Source organism: Wasmannia auropunctata, unplaced genomic scaffold (assembly GCF_000956235.1).
Source record: "Wasmannia auropunctata unplaced genomic scaffold, wasmannia.A_1.0 LD336106.1, whole genome shotgun sequence".
Taxonomy (NCBI): Eukaryota; Metazoa; Arthropoda; class Insecta; order Hymenoptera; family Formicidae; genus Wasmannia; species Wasmannia auropunctata.
Genome location: NW_012026784.1, coordinates 7,468,348 through 7,489,316, shown reverse-complemented (window position 1 = coordinate 7,489,316; position 20,969 = coordinate 7,468,348). Strand labels below are relative to the sequence as shown.

General features: G+C 37.2%; 2 protein-coding genes across 3 annotated transcripts in view; one reads left to right on the top strand and one right to left on the bottom strand.

Annotated features, from left to right (window-relative positions):
• Window positions 1-18,578, top strand: part of LOC105455555 — an 81,898-nt gene extending 63,320 nt beyond the window's left edge. For both annotated transcript variants that reach the window (XM_011698977.1, XM_011698968.1), the window contains one exon: window positions 18,256-18,578. In XM_011698977.1, coding sequence (XP_011697279.1) covers window positions 18,256-18,284 — 29 coding nt within the window. In that variant the 3' untranslated portion in view covers window positions 18,285-18,578. The remainder of the gene's footprint in view (window positions 1-18,255) is intronic.
• On the bottom strand, window positions 659-6,444 carry LOC105455568 (protein deadpan-like). The gene is made up of 3 exons (XM_011698991.1): window positions 5,945-6,444; window positions 5,684-5,776; window positions 659-2,770 (listed from the first exon to the last, which is right to left on the bottom strand). Exons 1-3 carry the CDS (start codon window positions 6,035-6,037, stop codon window positions 1,559-1,561), a joined length of 1,398 nt encoding a protein of 465 aa, XP_011697293.1. The 5' UTR covers window positions 6,038-6,444; the 3' UTR covers window positions 659-1,558.
• Window positions 18,579-20,969: the final 2,391 nt, after the last annotated feature.

Here is a 20,969-nt window from a genome sequence, read left to right as displayed (position 1 = left end):
CACAGCGACAACTACATATTTATGACTATTTAAATCAGCCAGATAAAACAAATGTTAAATTTGCAATGATTTGTTAAATCGTTCGGATTCCTCATAAATTTCGGGTATATTTTTGTTATGCATTCCAGTTGCGTAATCGACTACATTGTTTAATCACCTCTGTATCAGTATCCAATAATTTTTAATTAAAAAAAAAAAGACGCAAGTACGTGCGCCCCAAGAATAAGACTAAGGGAATTTACAAAGTTTGCGATTTCTGTCGATAAATCAGTTTAAGCATTCAGTCGATGAGAACGCGGGTGGTTTTGCGGTGTAACAGGTGGTTGAAATTCTCATTCTCCACAGCTTTTTGCTCCTTTATCGGCAAAAAAGGAAAGAATAAGTTCCAGTTTATGAATCGGAGCGCGTTTAACGCTCCTTAAAAGGGTAAAGCGCCTCCGATGGCTCTCTCAACGAGGAAAATTTCCGTGCTTTTACGAGATCGTGGAATATGGTAGATCGTGGAATATTGGTAGAATATGTAGGAGCAAGCTTTTTTTGCGAGATAGAATTGTAACACTTACAATGAGATTGGTTTGCATTCTGTAAATTTATTTATTTTGCCGATGAATGTATTGTACATGCAAGAATAATAAAAAATAAAGTAATAAACATTGTATCTTTTTCAAAGTCATTGTATTTCAACGTTATATTTTTTTTTTTTATCACAAACTCGTTACATCATTTTAACACGTTGAATGCCATGAACGATAGCCGCCGCCGCTGTGATACTCTAATATGTTGCATTAATATACGAATAAAGTGCAACTAACAAAACTTAAAAAATTCTACTTCATATCATGGATCGAGAGCTCATTTAATTACAAACATTTGTAAAAAATTATCTTAATTTTAAATAGTGTATGCGACTTTCAATTTATTTATTTTTTTGCGGAGTATATCAAGATCCACGAAGCAGTGAACGTGTTAATTGACAATACTGACCATCGTTAAAGATCATTGAAAAATAATCATCACTCATATAATATTGATTAAAATTATATATTTAATTAATTAAATAATAAATGGGCATATTTACAGGGGTATTCACATATTACGCATTGTGACAGACTTAATGGAATATTGTTTAATCTATTTAAAGCTTACGAGTCTTTATGAAATGGCGAAGATGCAGCGTAACGATGCATTAAAGTACATTAACAATCTTGCTCAGAAAATATATAATCAATTTCACGCTTTGGCACGAAACCATCTTACTATCGATATGAGCTTGTTTATCTTTAAACTATTCTTTAACTTGCTAGAATTTAAAATACGGAGAAATACATAATACATATCACGCAAAAATTCTGTATTTTTCTAATTATTCGTGATTTAATCAAATCGTTAGCCAATGAAATATATAAAATGATATTCTCATGGCACGCCAATCAATTGTAATTTGAAAGTTGTATTTAGATACATCCAAATATATCTAATTTATTTCTTTGTACTAAATATTTCTAAGTAATCGTTCAATTTCGGAATATTTTTAATCATTTATTTTTAGTAATAATGATCACCAAGGTCTCCACATATCGCCATTAGCAGCAAAAGAACCTGCTGGGCTCGTTGGAAACTTCTCGGAATTTGAATTACAGTTTCGCGATGTCTGGCAATTCTGATTTCCTGGCAGATCTTGGCCAGGAATTGCGGGAGATGGCTCATTTGTGCTTTTAAGCACGTCGGTATTACTCATCGAGGCGGTCGAACTAGTGGGTTCTTGATATCTCGGTCTCTTATCCGAGATCGCCAAAAGCCCGTCGGAATGACGTTTCCTAAGACCGTCTCTCTTGAGCAGCAAGCCACTTGAGGCGCGATTGTAAGTCTTGTCCGTAATCACGGAAAGCGGTTGTCGCAGACTGTGCATCGCAGTACCGTTTGCATGAGTGGCATTGTCCAAACTCTCCGCGACGTCTTTTTTGGTTGCGACATTATCGTCCACGGCCTTAGATTCCAAGAATGCCGTTGCGGGTGACTTTCGGTCGCTAGTCGAGCTAATTTGCGGTTTCTGGGTCTCCGGCGAGGACGAGAAGCTCTTTGAGGACGCAGGGCTCTGCTCGGGTAATTTGAATCGATGTTGCGGCTGATGATGGTTAGGCGTCGTTGCCCGTGGATGTTCCGAATGATGACTCTCATCGCCGTAACTCGACGTGGACGTCGAAGGGCTCAGCAGCGGGGTGTGCGGCCGGTGAACCGCGGTAAAAGCCGACGATTGACCGATTCTTGCAGATGCGTCCGTGGCCGGTGGAAAGAAGGGAAAATTCGCCGAGATTCCGGCGGATTGCGGCACCAGGAATGCCAATTCGCCCGTCGGCAGTCGACTCGGAATCAATTGGACCCCGTTCGGTATCTGTATTCTCGCGCTACCGTTGTTATTCTCATCCCCATTCTGGAAATCGCTCTGGAAACCAACCTTTACCTCCGGGTAGAGGCGTTCCGGCATGTAGGGCACGTACTGACTGTAGAATGGCGCCATTTGCTGGAGATGGCTCACGCAGTTGTTCAAGTGTGATACCAATCGTTGCTTGATGGCAGGGTCGACGTTCTCGAGGCGGCTGATGTATCGCGATACTTCGGTAGCACATTCGGAAAATCCGGAACGGAATTTCGTTAGCACCACCGGATCGTTGGCGACGGCGGTACTCAATTGCTGCCGCTGCATCGTTTGTATATGCTTCACCGTCATTTCGAGGATATCGGCCTTCTCGAGTTTCGAGTGTCTGGTTGGCTGTAACAAGCAAAAATGGTAAAAGTATCGATATGAATAATTGATAATAATTAACAATGTAAAAATTAATTGCGCATATTTTTATATTATCTATCGAACATAATTAGATTTTTGAAAAATGACCCTGAAATGACCTAAATGACCTTCCAATCGAGAAGTTAGAAAGCGTAACGTGCATCGGTGTTGAAAGGACTCTGCGTTATCTACGGAAGTTACTCGGCGGTAAAGGTAAAGGGTCATATACGCGATAAAAGGGACAAAATTGGATTTCTTCTTATTCGAGGGCCAGTAACTAAGACCGCCCGGGGAATTGGCTTTTTGTCAGAAAAAGGATCCTCGATCGAACATCGATCCTCTGTTGAGAAGAAATGTATGATGACGCGACACGCCCATATAATTGACTTGATGTGAACTGCTACCATAATAACAGACTACCAACTACGGTAGCTAATGTAGCCCATTTCGTAGTCAGCCTAAGGGCGCTTAAGGACGCTTAGCTCTTACATTCTCCTAGATTTTTTTATTAAATTGCATGCAATAGATCGTTAACTCATTTCATCCAAGTCACGCGTGAATTGCTCGAGGATGTTTACCTCTCGCAAACGTACCATTACAAAATAATCCATTGACAAGCGAAAGAATCGTACATATATAAACTAATTTATTATTTTATTTTTAGATTTCGTTAGTATATAAATAACGTTACTAAATAAAATTACTTTTAAATACTTGCTATTTATGAGCTATCGATTCAATCGTGGGAAACGATTCGATTCTCGAAAACATCACGAAGCGGTTTTTCACCTATCCTGATGAACGTGACCTTTCCCGAATCCAGCTTATGCTGTAGAAATTCCCATCAGCCCTTTAACCACCAATACTTCAATAGTTGTATGGTCCTCTTTTTCAAGGGTCTATTGTATCCACTCAATTCTTTGAACCTTATCCTGTCGGATCATCCCAATGTTCGCATTTTTATGGTAAATTTGCGATCACCTAAAGAATGAGCGTGGGAGTCGTCGAGACAGGAATTATACACGGAATCGTATAAATGTCTTGCGACTCGGTAGAACTTTGCCTTTTAAGCACTTTGACTTTTGAGAAATGCAATATAAAATTGAAATGTAAAACCAGCCGTATGCCAATACGAAAATAAATTACTCGTAAAAATGTAACGAGAGTAATATTGCGTGGGATGAGAGAAACATCGTAGATATCGATTTTCCCGCGAGTGAATTTGACACCCTCAGACTCAAGAGCGGAGAAGTGGCACCTGTTAAAGGACTGACAAAAAAAAGAAAGCAGAGGCGTTGCGCATCTCCCCCTTTTTTCGCCGATCCGCACCGTCGTCGCGGACCGGAGCTGGATCCTTAAAGATGATACGGTCAACAAAAGAGGCTGCAACCCGAGATGAGATTCTTTTTCTTCGTAATAATTATTTCGAGGTTCCCACGAACACGCGGGGGGCGTTTCGGACGAACGGGACGGACACACTGGAGCGAGCAGGTAGCGGAAGTCATCTGGACGAGAGTGAAGAGAAAGAATGGTGAGAGCGTCTTGTCTCGTTATACGTCCCTTGAGAAATCAACCTCAACGGATTGTGTTATGCGGCGGAGAATCTTTGATCCGTAAAAAAAAAAAAAAAAAAACGATAAATCTTAATCAATTGATAACCAATTCGTTCTTTTACTTCACTGTGCAAAGTTCATTTATTTTATAGTTTTCTTCTTTTGCTTTTTAAGCTAATTTTTATATACGTCAATATATTTTTATAGTCGGATTTAATCTAACATTTCGCTACATTTCAAATTGCTACCAACTGATTCAAGAGTATTGAGAAATGAGGAAAGTGATTTCGAAAGTCACGTGTGTTAACATGTCAATTTCAAATGGGCGCGTTTCAAATTGGAGGTCTTTTTAAATAGAGATTTCTTTACTTTTTCTTTTGACCAGTTTGTGATCAAAGAATGCCATTGTAAAATCTGTGGGACACAGATTACACCGCGAATGTATAAGGATCCAGTTCCATCTGTTTCCCACGAGGAGACATCTAAAATACTAAAACAAAACCTTTCTACCCCCACTTCCTCTCGTTCCTCCAATCCTCCAGTCTAAAACGGATCCTGTCCGCAGAGGATGCCGACGGAAAAAGGGGTCCACAGTGGACAACCTGATCAAATACATTCAATATACATCCGTTATGACAACTTCCGCTACCGACACAATGATTAGTCAGTCCTATATATCACGGAGTCTCGTATTACCGTAACAAAAATTACATTTTTTTTTTACGTTAGGTAGACAGAACTACACAGTATTTCGGCTTGAAAAAATATTATGTTGAATATTTTATACAATTTGAAATTCAATATTTTTAACAAAAAACTAAATTTTTTTTCTACCTTGGATAAAGTATTAGAATTAATTTTAGCACGTGGCCAGATAAAGTCGAGGAAAATAATTAGGATAATAATACTCAAAATAACAATACTGTAAATAACGTGCAAAAATGCTGTGTTTCCTTAGTGTCCTTCAGAGCGCGATCACAAGTAGCACATTTTTTAATGTTATCTTTCATAAAGCGGATCACGTCTCTAGATAAACAGCGGAGAAGTCACGTTTTTCTACGACATGTTTTAACAAGGCGCCAGCAATGTGGATCTCACGCGTGCAAATAAAAATCATGCGTGCACTGACTGGCATGCAATCTCGTGCTATCATTTGAGCATTTTGCTGATGCCGTTGTTCATCATGAGTCTTACTGCTTGACCGAGTAATTCAATCGCATTTAAAATATTAAAAGACAAATGTTAATTTTCATGTCGAAGTAGCTTCAATTAACTAGCTATTTTTAATCGATATTGACCGATGCAGAAACTTCTAGCTTATTAAAAAAAATTAAATATAACTTACATCTTTTTCACTAACGAGGATGTAATTCTTTAGCTCATCGAGATACTGATTAATTCGAGCGCGTCGCCGTTTTTCCATAATCGGTTTGTTGCTCTGAAATAATCAGATTAAGTTTTATCAGTTATTTACAATGTGTGTGTGTGTGTGTGTGTGTGTATGATATTCCATTAGTTCTCTTCATTTAGAACGTATCAATATATAAATTTTTGGTATGAAAATTTTTTATGCAATGGAATAATTAATTTCTGACACATTCATTACCCTCCTCAATTCCGCTTTCGTCATTCCCGAATGTGTTTGAGGCTCGAGTTCCTCCTCGCTGCCCAACATTTTGTCGTTCCGATAATCCACCATTAAGCAGAGTTCTTGACCATCGTGACTTCTATGCTGGCGCGCGAATGCACTTATTGCAATTAATTACTTGCAATTAATTCGTGAGAATTATCCCGATTGATTTACTTGCGTACACATTCACAGTATGGTAAGTCAAAGTTGAACAGTTCGCACTAAAGAACACTAAAACTCTTTTTTTTCTTTTTATTTTTTATAACAGCCAAGTACTTCTCAAGCACGTGAATACGAAAACTATTGTCACCAATGTATGAACCTGATGTATGATGCTTGTTTTAAATAAATAAATATATAAAAAATTTTTGGCCGTCCGTCAGAGTGTCGGTCTTATGTTAACGTGCGTCTCCGAAATTCTGAAGCGATATGTAGGGAAGTCCATCTTCACCGATGGACGTCCCGCTTGGGATATTGAGGGTAACTGTTTTCGATTTCGAAGACCGCATGCCGATGCACCCGTATAAGAGTGGGGAAAAGTGCGTCCCGGAGTGGGATATTGGGTACCCCAAAGGTGGGGAGGTCCTCGGCCCTCCTGAGACCTGTTGATGTGTGGGAATTCACGCCGTCTGCAGGATATACCCCATGCACCGTAGTCGCTTATTTAATTTGGGCTACATCCTGTGAAGATAATATCGGAAGTGGTTTGGGCAATTTGCGACCAAGCAGCCGATATATTTATTTTCAATTGGTATATAATTATATCCTTTATTATATAAATACTTTTTACAAGAGAGCCTTTTACAAGAATATTCTGCGATTTTTTATAAATTAAGAAAAAAAATCCAATTTATAATTATTTTATTTTTCGTCTTTATTATTATTTTACAAAAAGATGCGCCATGTGGATGTTGCCTTATTTACACTGTAATAATGGCATGTAAAATTCTAATGATAAAATGTTACGAGCGGTATGTACAATTAATTTTTGTCGCGACGCGAACGGCGCGACCATCGATGAAAAAAGACTGATTGTTAGCGCGCATCGACTGTAGCAGCGGTAAAGCACAAAGGCGTGCAATAGAGGATCATCTGACAGAGAAGGGCAAACATTGCGTGCCGACATGTGTATGTGCGTGCGTATGCGCGCGTCATAAGTGTGGCTGGCGCGCGCAACGCGATCCGATGCACGGTCTGCACGGGTGCATACGAGAGCGCGAGTGCAGGGCCTCTCACGTGGGAATTGTTTTAAAATGTGCTGTTATTTATCTGTACAAAGCTGTCGCTGTTAACGCAGTGACATGTTCTGACGTGCTCGCTATTTGTAAAATGTGAATGCATAAAACGTGCAATATGACTTTTTTCTCTCTCACTTTTTTTACACACTTTTTAGAGGAAGAAACTTAATTCGCATACATCTCTTCATAAAATCACGAATTAAAATTAACGAAGTTACTTTTACGAGTATAATAACGAGATTATGACAATTAATTCTTAAATTTTTTTATTACGATTTCCAGTGGTACTTTACTAAAAAAATGATAACGCTAATAAAAATATAAAAAGTGATTTTGTAAGGGATGTCTTATAGAAATTATAATGCACACACATGTAAGCAAATGTATAATTTTAATATAATTTAACTGAGCGATTTGTAAAATACCATTTGCTTCTTTCAAAATCAGCTCACTGGACAAGACAATGACTACAGCAAAAAATTTTTATGGCTTTTAGAATTATACCAAAAAACTATCGGTGACGTAATGTCTTACGGTTTTCTTCCGGCATTTCGAGATTTAGGGGACCACCCGAGGATGTTTTTAAATCATTGATTTATTGCGTAACGTATTCCAACTATGTGTTGTCAACCTTTTAAAATATATTTCACTGGGTGCAGACATATTTACTGACAAGACAAAGATTCACCAACTACTTTATTATACTGTTACATCGACATTGACAGCCCTTGGTCCACACTTAATTTTATTTATCTACACGCTTGTCGTCAAAACGACACGCTTAATTTTATGCGCACCAGATTTTTCCAACGTAAAAGATATTTCGAGGATTTACTTCAATATATTTGATTTATTCCTACGAGCCTTTAGTTCGTCAATTTATTTAAGACATTTGTTGTAGAAGAGGATGTGCTTAATCCGGAACGAACGAAATAGTCATGCACGCTACAGGCAAATATTACACGCGAAAGAATCATCTCTACGTTAGTGGTTCGCAATATGCCTCGTGAATACGCGCGGGAGATCTAGCTACGATAAATTACCCCGTTTACAGGAGCAGCTGTGCGTTTCACGTTCAAGATGCAATGAGAGCTCTTTAGCTAAGCCGGCCTATTAGACGTTTAAAAATCAGATCCTCGCGAAATGTGACGAGATGACTCGATAAATGCAACCGGTCTGTAATCGAAATTTTTTTTCACGCTAATGCACTTTAAGTATCGGTGCCCAGATGTTTGACAAACGAGTCTGATTTACGATATATAAAAACCCTTTCGCGTTTAATATAAGTGTTTGTTGTGTTAATTTGATAACAATCAATTGACAAACAGCTGCGACTCGAAATTTATACAAAGAATATCAAAACGCAATACTTTGCTTTTGTCATAAATTAAAATAAAATCATCTTAATTTAAAATAAAAACAAAAGTTAAATATCTTTAATTTACATGTTATGGATATATCGGGAATTAAAAAATAATGTTACACCTAGAGCAAGAACGAGAGAGAGAGAGAGAGAGAGAGAGAGAGAGAGAGAGAGAATATACTGTGCAATAAATATTGATCTTGTTACTTATTATTTGATCCGAGGTCAAATTTCCGTTACATTTCGGAAAAAAAGAATAGATCTTTTGTGAATAGATATTTTATGACTTTATTTGTAGTAATAATTAAGAAAACGTAGCAAGTTAACGTGTGTTAACTGCACTTTTATCTCCTTGAGATTGATACATTATTACGTCGCGACGGATGACATGTTGAGCCGAGTCACGAAACTAGTATCGTTGTTGAAAGATTTACCTTTCTGGCTTTTATATTTACATTCAGTAACGGTTTAATTTGCGTTTAGGATTTTTGGATGTATATAAACGTGAATCACAACAAAAGAAAGGAAGTCCTCAACCTTTAGTCCTGTTTTTATATATCCTTCAATTGTGAATATTTACGACCGATGCTTTTGTGCTTTGCAATTGCAATACAATACTTACATTCTTTTCGATATAAATACAAAATACGTTTGCGAGTTTATTAAAATTTTTTATTTATATTTTTAGCATGGAATATTATAAAATGATTCGCCGTAAAAAATATATTTAAAAAAGACTGAAACAAATGCGAAATAACTATTCGCCAATATATCTGCAAAAATGTTTCGCTTTGCAAAGCAGATTATAGCCTAATAAGTACTGGGTAAGCAAATTTTGCTGAACGCTTTGTTACATCCATTTACACGGGATCCTTTCTTTTTCCCATGATCCATAATTTCCCATAAATATTCCAGCCTAGCTGTCATAACGGAAGGCGTTCGGTCAGATGTCGCGACCTTCTCATTAACCCCGGGAGGCTGAGAGCCCCAGAGTACTTGGCTTGACCACAAACTTCTCGAGAAGGATCGAGAAGGCTCGTCACGTCTTAAATTTGGAACGCCCATCCTCCGGTCTCGCTGCTTTTGAGGTTCGATCTTGGGATGCACCTGCAGCTCGCACCCACGCAGTCATAAGCTCGTACAGGAAGGAAACGTTGCCCCTAAGTCTCGAAATCTTCATTTCCGCTCGCGATAAGTGGAGGCTGGTTTTTTTAAAGAGACCCCTCCTTTTGCTTTGCACGCGCGAGTATAAAATGTTCATCGCGTAATATATTAATCGGAAAAAAAACTATCTAATTACCGGAAAAAGAGCTTCATAAACTTTCACGGGAACTAAAATCCGTGTGAGCATTAGTATAATATGTATAGCCAACCCTATTATATCGAGGCATGCAAAACCGGCTAAAAAAATACATGCGTGGGGTCGATAGGACCGACATCTGGATTATCGTTCCCGGGAAACGCTGTTGTAAATGCAGGAAAATATAACTCGTTTCCGTGGGATTCAGTGAAAAAAAAAACCCGCTGGCGACGTTACTTATAGCGTTCGCCATTCGTTTCTTTCAGAAGGGTGACATTTGGACAAATATTTCTGTAATAAATTTTTTCTTACTAATGAGTGTACGTTCTAATTTTGGAGTAACCGAAGACAATTTTGAATTATTATAATTGGTAGTATTTAGGAAAAAAACTCTGGTTCTTAAAAATTTTAATTTTGATTTTACGTTTTGTTTTTTAAATATAATTTTTCCTAGAGCATTAAATAGATAATTGAAACCATAAGTATCAGTCGTTACAAATTAATTTCAACAGAAAGGAAAATGAAAGGAGAGACTATGACTATGAAAGGAAATTTTATACGGTAAATCGTTGTAAAAGGTAACACGAACATCTTTAGCACAATAACTCTGAAAATCCCAAACGTGAATCAAAAATATTCCATTCAGATGAATTGGGTCAGTGGGTTTTATTGCTGGGAATCGAGTCGTGTGTCGGACACACGTAAAGAAAAATGCCTTACAATAGCAAGATCATTCAGTAACGCTCTGCTTCAATTTATCCGGAATAATAATAATCTTGATATTAATTATTTTCGCGAGGATATATGTATAAGAAAAAATATGTGGTTAAGTTTTAACATTAAAAAATATATATTAAAACAACTTATTCCGCTCCTTTAGATCTTAATTTCTACTACGAAATATAATATCTTGATTACAAATCATCTATAAATCTTAACAAATTCACGTTATTTTATTAATAATTTATTTAACATCTAATAAAAATATATTTTAATTCTTTTTATAAACTTAAAAAATAATTATAATTATGATAGTTACGTCGTTCAAAATTATACCTATGTAGACATATATAGCTTTAGTCTCGCGACATAACTGTTCTTGCGCGCAGCGCTCGATGCAGGTTGCATCCCCCTTGCATAAGCATCGAGGGCCCGGAGAGGACCGTCCCATTCTCGCGTACCCCTTTCCGGAGTGGCCGTCTTTTGCCTTGGCTCGCAAAAGTTCGTACTCATACGACGCTTACGAGCTTATGGTGAGGGATCACCTGGCGACGGTTCCCACGTTTCTGCGATTCGCGTTCGGCTTCACCCTTTGCCTTATATTCCGTCGTGTCGGTGGATTCCGGGTGCCCATAATGGCGAGCACGCAAAGGGCGGGGAGGGAGACCGGCTAGAGGGGCCCGCGTGTAGAAGGAACGAAAAAGATATGTGGAAAGAAAAGGAAACGAGCCGTGCCTCGTGCATCCATTATGGGGGTCTGACCGCTATGGCGGTGCGCGTGGCTGACACACGAAGAACCCGCGGCCCGCGGCCCCCGACGGGATTCGACGTTTTATTAGGAAGGGAAGAAGAAAAGTGTTAAGTCAGACCGTGCGGAGGCAGGTATGTATTTGCATAGAAAGGCTGAAATTTTGTGTCCTTGTTGACGCGCCGTAACTGTTTCCTTTTGAGAATCGTGGGAGGTTTCTCCATCCTCCTGTGGGAATATTTTACTTTGCGGTCAAAGTCTTCTCTTTTTCTTCTTTTTTTTTCTCTTTCCTCTCGGACTTCATGCGTAATCGTTCGTTGGTCTTATTAATAGTATAACTTGTTATTTTAAAATATGAATTTGAAAAAAATATAAGAGGAAAAAATTGAAATGGAGCATTCATCATGCGATTCGTCACGGCCATAATGATTTAATCTATCTTGCATGTCCGATCGCGCGTAGTTCGTCTCGATAGTCAGCATGAATCAATATTAAATCTAATACATGTTCACGACTCCGTTGAAATCATTTAGCGGCTGATCTTTGGGAAACACGATCTGTTTAGTCTTCGATCAACTAGAAAGAGCCCTCCGCCGCACGTTGATGGGATCGCAAGATTTCTTCTGGTTGTTTTAGTTGAAGCACAATAATCCCTAAAGCTACAAGTGTTTGTTTTCATACTGTTCTCTTTACTGTCTTTATACGTTGTGCGACTAATAGTATACGTGACAAGAGCAAGGCGCGCGTTTATAAATCACGTATCATGTTATCGTCTTTTAGCTTGTTGTCTTTTTGAGAATTTGAATTATTCGATAGTGATTATCTCAAGTTGACAAAAAAAAATAGCAAATTAATTTTTTATCCATTATCCTTTATTAAGGATACTACAATTTTGCAACAGCAATATTATTCGCTTTCCAAATATAAATTCGATAAGATAATTCGACAAAATTATCATCTTGTATAGAACGTCATTCTTGTCAATTAAGATCAACTTTATCAAGCTCAAGCATCTTTGCCAAATATATCCGGACGGTGTTGGAGGAACCGTCTCGCATTACATTCTCGCGCCGCGATCTCGAGTGCACTTGAGAGTTCCGGACGCGCTATTACGCGAGCGAAACAATGGAGAAGGAGGGTCGGTAGGCCGGCCGGGTCATGTGGGGTCCAGTTTCGGTCGGCGCTCGTCGCGGAACACGGTTGTCATCGCGCGTGATGGCAACCGGCGAGGTCGCGGTGCGGCAGGTTGCTGCAGCGGCGCGGCGGCGGCGTCAGCTCCGGCTGCAGCGGTACGGGCCCCGACATCGTAGCAGCAACAAGGCAGCAACCTTGCGGCGACGCTCCTCGCAGCTAGGCGCCCCGAGAGAGCTGGTGAGAACACACCGTGCCATGCGTTCCCACCATCGTCCTCGGGCTTCTTCGGCAACCTCTTCGGTACCGCTCGGCTCTGTGTACCCGATATCGGCTACCGTCAAGGGCCCTCTCTGCCACACGGTGGGTCCCTCCTCCTCCCTCCCGTAAGCCCCGCGCTCTAGGATGCCGGAACAGGTCCAAATGGTGTTAGTTGATCCTTCACCCATGTATTCGGCATGTCAATTTTTCCACAGAAACTCTAATGATTCGGATCAATGCATTATTATTGATGTACATAAGTTGTTCTCAGATTACATACAGTATTTAAATTAATAATACCCACTTAGATGTAACTATCTTAGATGTAATAATTGATTTTAATTACGAATTTATTTTGTAAATAAATAAAAAATTTATATTGCTGCTAAATTTTTAGCTTAAGAAACATAAATAGTATATCTTATAGTAATAATATCTTATAGTAATAATATTTCTAAGAATTATCATTGATAATTCAAAGATCACATCGCATTTCAAATAAAGGCGCTAAAAGGTTCTGAAAGGTATCAATTGATGTGGAGAATATCTACTGTTAAGAGATCGCTCGCTTTAGTCGCGGCATCAGTTTAAAGATGACGGTGGGTAAGTAGGTACGCAAAGATTTTTCACCACCAGTGATCGACATGTTTCACTCGACGATCTTCCGGATATAGCTTCATGCAAATTTTTCGTGCTATTGAATGCCGGCCTCCAGTAAAATTTGTCATTTCGAACGAGTTAGTTTATGCATCGAAACCGGCTCAACTGAAATTGCGGATCACTGGTTACTTTGCTGTGAGAAATTCATACCTAGCTCGAAGCTTCGTGCTAGCTTCCTGCATACATAAATAGAATGAAGAAAACGCAGATGGCCGTGTGGAAAAATCTTTTCCACCATCGGACCTCTTCCGGTCGTCTTTTCGCGCTACAATCTCTCACTCGTCTCATGGATAACACTGATCAATTGACTTAGAAAGGCGGACATCAAATATCAGAAAGCATATTCAATGATAGATCTCGAACGAGAAATAGAAATAGATCGATAAATATGATCTATTTTGAAGTTGACGAATTACAAAGCCAATAAAGAAACGTTTATTATCTTTTGTGGTTTATTTTCTAATTCACTGCGGCAAATGAAACATATCCCGGAAGTGATTACTCATTCAAATCATTTAGATTGAATTATTTTGTCTATGTTCGATTTTTTGCTTAAACATTTTTTTCTTCTGAAATTTGTCTTTTTACATTAAATAGATAAAAATATATAAAAAACAGATTAATTATTTATTATTTCAAATAGGACTTTTTAAAATATAAATTTAATCTAATATTAGAAATTTTAATCACAAACACCTCACAGATGTAAAATAATCAATTTTCTCATAGCGAATGTTAATCTGTTTAAAAATAAATTTTTCATTTAAAGAAACGTTCTACTTTTGCAATTTAATTAATTATTTATTTTTCATGTTAAATCAATAATACGATGACGTAGTTTTCCTTTATTGAGCGAAAGAAGAAATGAAGAGTACAAACACGTCGATAGTAAGTCTACCGCATCTGCTACCCAACGAACTCGTGCTGTTTGCAGGCTAGGGTGCAAACAATGCATCGGTCTTGCACGGATTGCACGGAGGAGAGAACTCCCCTCCTTATAAGATTTTTTGATTCTCTTATTGCCAGACATGCTGGCACGCGCCGAGCATCGTCTGCCACCTGGATTATTGATTTCGAAATTGCAGCTGATGTGAAGACATTTTTTTCACTAACGTGACGTTGTACTATCCGGACAGAATTTTTGAGAATAGTTTCTATCGATGTATTCTTCAATAATTATTCTGAATATTAAATAATAGCATGTTTTTTTATTCAAGCGTTTTTTTACGAATACAAGATGGAATAGCAAATATTTTACATATGTGCGGATGTTGGTTTTTGCCAGTATCGCTAGCCAGCCGGAAGTTTAAAATATACATTGAAGAATAGGAATATATGGCATATTATACAGCGTAAAATTTTTTAAAAAATTATGAAATAATTAAAATATTATTTATCTTTGTTTGCTGTAATGCTAATAAGATAAAGCGTGTTAAAATTCGAAATAGTTCTTGTTGTATTCAATTATTCGTCAGAATTTCTGTCATGGAATTATAATTTTCCTTAGCAGATCACTTTTCCGTGTGCAAGATGGATAGAGTCCCTTCGTACAATTTTATAGGAGGGACCCGCCTTTCGTAACCTCCGTTAAAGGGACCGCAAGCCGGTGAGCAAAGGGGGAGCAAGGACAATACGTTGCGCAAAATGCTTTTCTTGCTTGGCTGCAGAAGGGGAAGCCTGGCACGCGACCAACGTCACCTGCCCGACCTACTGAAGTTCTTATATCGATTTTCTTGAGTGCAGCTGCGACGTCGTGCTTCTTGCGTCGGTCATCGGACCGAGACGTCTTAAAGTCATTATTTATGCGCGTCATATGGTACAAACGTTGAGATTCTTCATTTCATAGGATTCACTGGGAATTCTATCAAAAGTATTTTTTTTTTACAGCACTGTATGTATTACACCATAATCTTTCGAGAAATGGTGAAGCTCAGTTAATATTAAAATTAACTCTATTAATTCAGTCATATCTATTATTTATAATAATTAGAAAAGTCACAAAATTTATTAAAAACCCATTGTAAAACTAATGAATTTGAAGGACTAAAGAATCTTCTAAAAATAACGTTAAAAAGATATCATATTTAACTTAAAATGTGTGGAACATATTTACAATTCTGTGACATGCAACGATAGCGGAACGGTAGATGAACTGCGGTAGACGAACGTCTGCGATCGATCGCCTCTGATCGAGCGCTCGTGTCCGATCGAGGGGTTCGCGTTCATAGACACGCGAAGTCACACGATGGAATTTCACCTTCGAAAATCGAGGGCTTCTTGATAAATGCCCGAAAAATTCCAGGTGTAAAAGACACCGGGCCCAAAAAGGGACGCGTGCCGTTTTCCCACGTGTCCCCCCTTGTTACGCGCCGCGTGCAAAATTCCATCTTATTCTCTTCTTGCACAATTTCTCCCCCTTCTTGTCTGCCACCCTATGGACCTTAGCCGTCTCTCCACGTTTCCTCCCCTTAATGCCGACACCCCGCAGATGCCCCGCTTAAGATTTCGGGCCCCCCTTCGTCGCACGACGTCACGCCAGATGACGTGTGCCTACTGTGACGTCACGAACATGTGCCGGGGCTCTTGTGACGTAAGAAATCAGCGAAGTATAATGATCCTTTTTTTCGAGTACGCTGCTCTAGGTGAGACATTTGTACCTTGGGTCGTGGGATCGTAGACTCTGCGGAGGGAAGTACGGGAGCAGATGCTATACGATTGCACACGTGGTCTGGTTTTATCAAACATACATGTCATTTCTTCGATTTATTGCTTCGCATTAATATAAATAAATTAATATAAATGCTGAAAGTTTCACCTCATTTTTCTGTGAAACGAATAAGCAGTAGTTTGGACGACTAATAGAAAATCATCGATCTTGAAGCTAACAGCCTTAGGCGCATTAATTGCGCAATAACGTATAACTGATTTTATATTAAAGCCGTCACGGTTGATATAGTGCGCAATTTGTTGCAATTAGCAACAATGTGACGAATGCAAATTTAGTGTGGTACTCCCCGCTAGCTGAAATATAATCTATATAAAGCATCCAGAGCGTTCGTTACTCTTTTACGAGCTGCCGCCTCGACCCCTTGCCCTCGAGTCTTTCAAGACTAGGTCAATGTTCTGAAAAGTGAAGGATACCGAGCAAGAGCAGCTGTGAAAGTTGTCTTGTTATTGTTAAATTTCGGATTATGCAAAATATCCTGTGACGTTCCACAACGTAGCTTAAGTGGGACACGGATTTGCATCTGAAGACGAGATCTTGTCCTGTGGTGTGTCAGATAATTAGAAAATTCTTTGTACGTCGATGTGTTCTTGTGCTGCGGAGGGCAATCTCTTTCACGAGTTATTCGCGCAATTATTTTACAAACTTATTGTCATAACAACACATGTATTTTGCGAGAATTTTATTTTATTCCGTTATCACACGATTTCCAATAGTTTATGAAAGTTCTATAAAGACGTATTAAATTCGATTCCAATATTACTTAAAATAACATAACGCAATCGGCTTGTGTCATCACGTTGGGGTTCGCTGACTGCATGAGAAATAAAGTTAACTCATCCAGGTGGTTTCGTGACGCTCACGACATGTGTCTGATTATTGTATTATCGTTATGGGAACTCTTTCATTCCGATATACACCGGCAAAACGGTTCAATTATTTTTAAATTGCACGTGTCAGGCGATGTGATCTTTTTAAACAATTTTGTCCGATCCGTTTATATTTTATTATTGCGTCATTAAACGAGTTCGAGACAAAGAAGATAATATAATACCATAATCATACGAATACATAACTAAAGAATTTTGAAATTTATTTATTTATATTAAAGTATAAGTTTAATATACGTAAAGTATTTATATTAAAATTAACTTCTTTTTCGTCATTGTTTATTTTCAAAATCCATCTTTACATTTTACATTTTTTATTATTCAAACGATCTTTTTTCTTATCATTATTTGTATATCGCATTTTACAAAAAATAATGATTTTGGTTTGTTTATATTATATTGAAACATCATCGTGAGAATAAGCGATGAGTTATCAGTGTAATTCCCATGGATGCTTCAACACCTGGCAGAATATGGTGGTAGATCGAGAAAGTTTTGTCCCCAAAAAGAACGAGATCCGGTCGCAGTTCGTATTGAAACGTTTGTTCAGGTGGACAATAATTTTCTATTAATAACGTCCGGTGGGGTACTGACACACATGGCAAATAATTTAATTCGTGACAGATGCTGTTACGCATATATTCAAGGAAATGTTTATTACGTTTACAAAATTTCTAAATTATTTCTTTGCGTAACAAAGTATTATACAAACAATTAAATTAATATAACTATAATATAAATTATAAACTAATGTTATATAAAGATATTATCATCTGTGTTGTTATCATCCGTCGATTACTAATGAAGAAAATAGATTTAACTTTTTATAATTGACATTACAAATTTTCTATTTATGCGATCGTCGTTGACTTTAATTTTATAACTTCTTGAAATAATCTTAAATTATTTTAATTAATATGTGAGTATTATATATTATGCACGTAATTTGAGAAATGTGTGTAACTTCTTTCGATCCAATTTACTTTTTATAAACATAAGAAATTTACAAAAATAAAATTAAATAATCAATTATAATAAAAGCATGAAGTGTGTAACTGATGATAATAGATACATTAATTTAAGAAATAATTTAATATGTTTCCATAATATTTTACTTATCTATTTTATTTAGTATATTTTAAGATTTTAAATAAACACGTTTTTAAATGTAGAAAATTATTTATTATACAAAATATATCTAATCATTTGAAGGTAAATACTTTATTCATATATTGTTATCGATGGTTTCAGCTTCCCAGAGTGAACTCATTGAAACTTAAAGAAGACTTCGATAGAGGGCAATACGTAGCTTGTTATGGGATACTGCAGCTTCACATACATTTACATCCATCTGTATATTACATACAATATATTTTAGATGATAATGTAATAGCTACATCTAAGAAAAAATCAAAACAAAATACAACATCTAATTTAAGAAAAATAAAGGTAACGTAATAATTAGGGAGAATAACACTTATATATAATAATAATAAAAATAAAAATAAAAATTAGCTAAAAATATATTGATAAATTTGATACATTGATTTTACATATCTGTTCCAAATATGAATATAAGAAATAAATGAATAAAATAATGAATGAAATAAAATCGATTTTTAGATAATGTCATGTGTGGAACTTGTTATATGCCTTATACGATATATTGATTGCAAGATCTGATACTTTACATTGATGATTTTTTAATAAAAAAAAATATATTTGTTACATCGGCCGAGCTCGTTGATACGTTATAGACCCACGTATCATGGTTCTTTAATTAACGATATTAACTTATGATTTAAACATTTTATATTTTCTTCTATATAATTCCCTTACTTGATGCTTCTTTTTAAAGACAGACCTATTCGTGTGTGGCCGAAAATTAAACGCATAACAACCTGCATCCGTCGCATTTATCCACATTTAGGTTCCCCCTTTTTTATAGCGTGTGATGAATGCTCTTTTATCGCTCTCGTTAGCTCAATTTTACGATCTAAGTTGGGCAACCGTTATTTTTTCGTAATTTCGGAGGTAATTACAGCGCACCGCTTTTTCTAATTCCGAAACGTTCGTAGTACTCGATTGCCAGGAGAATCTTAATTGCAAGTATCTTAGTTACACCGTTATAAATTTCGCAGCAATTTATTTTTATACGATTGCGTAGAATTACGAAAAAATTATTTCTACATTTTGCAGTACATTAATGAAAATATGTTACATGTTTAAAATAATTCAGGTAATTTTAAACAATTTTTATATAAAACTATAGCTTTAACAGATTTAAGCATCCATCCGATTTTAATTTATTGTAAGAGATATTTATTGTAACGGATGGATGCGTTCTCGTATCCAGTAGAAACTCCGTGGGGATTGAACTGCCATAGATTCATTAGTCAAATGGACCGGTACAAGAGAAATTAATAGGATATGTCCTGCATCCAATTAGGGGGTCGGAGTTTGACCGAAGGGGGTGGATTCTTAATTGCTTTTCGAGGAATGATATACCGCCAGCCTTTTCGGAAGCTCGAATGATGATGAATTAGAGTGAAATATACGAAACTGTGTCTCGGAACATAAATCTCGGAGGGTTTTGTATACGCTCTCATTAGTATTGTATTATTTTGCATCGAGAAAAAGCCTCGAACTCCGGTATTACTGCACAAAAGCCGCCTACGGTGAGTTCAAAAACAAATTGCGCGATCAAGTTTAATTTCTAAGAGAAATACAATTATCAATCTTAGATAGAAAGAGAAATATAATTATCAATCTTCCTTAATTGTAAAAAAACTCGTTACACGAAGACGGCAAAGACATTATTATTAAAAATGCTTTCTCTTTCACGAGAGAAAAACAAAATATTTCGTTGGACTGTAATTTACATAATTTACGATCTTTTAATAACGCGCTTCTACATTACCTATTATTACCTTTGATATCTAATTGCGACATGTCATCAAGAGCGCGATGTGCAGGAATAATGATCGTTCCCAGGGTAGAGTATCGTGTAATCAAAATTTTGAGCAAAATAACCGGGCAAATATTAAATGTGAGCGTGAGTCGTTACGGCGCGGGTCATTCGCGTGATCGGCTTAATTGCGCGACGCGATGATACATGAGCGACTTCTCGTGTTGATAATGAATCGCACGGTGCGAGCGCGAATGCGCGTGGGATCCAATCTCCGGGACGAGGGACACGTGGTGGGCATCGTCTCGCGAGTGCATCCGGAGAGAGTCGAGCACGAACGAGTTAGAAAACGCGCGATCCACGTGTGCAGAGCGTGCCACGCGTGACTGCAGCTGCATCGGTGGTGGGAGGACACGAGAGTTGTGAGCTGAGGAGGAGGAAAGGGTCAGTTGCATTCCTTCGGACAAAGAATCCCTGACGGAGTACGTTGCGGAGAGAAGTGGTGCTCTCCTATGAAGATCCTTGCAAATAAATGCACTTTTTGCATAAATATTCTACAAATTTGTTTTTTCTTTAATTTTTCAAATAATAATTTTAATGATTGGCGCTATTAACGGCTCGTGATGAAAATATAACAATGCATTTAGTAACGATACAAAAATAATCGTTACAAAATATACATCTAGCAATCTATAATGAATATTCAAAATATCTCAATTTTGGTGTACAGAATTTATAATAATGTACATAATAACATGTACAATATATCAAATATTTGCCTAAATTACATTAGTATTATATATATGTACTTAATGTAATTATATATATATATATATATAATTACATTAAATACATTGATTAATTACTCAATATTACGCCATACACAGTAGTAATATTTAGAAAATATTCAGGTTTGAATAGAAATAAAGCGCTCAAATCATTTACGTTATAGACATTAGTTCAGTTTTTATAAAGAATAAAAGAGAATCGTAGCCTGATATACGGTCGATATTAAAATGGTTGAGACACTTTCGCTTTAGCGAACGCTAACTGGTAA

Coding starts and splice junctions, on each gene's coding strand:
- LOC105455568 (XM_011698991.1), bottom strand. CDS start 6,037: ATGGTGGATTATCGGAACGACAAAATGTTGGGCAGCGAGGAGGAACTC. Junction 5,777..5,944: donor CGAAAGCGGAATTGAGGAGG/GTAATGAATGTG, acceptor TGATTATTTCAG/AGCAACAAACCGATTATGGA. Junction 2,771..5,683: donor TCCTCGTTAGTGAAAAAGAT/GTAAGTTATATT, acceptor TGCTTGTTACAG/CCAACCAGACACTCGAAACT.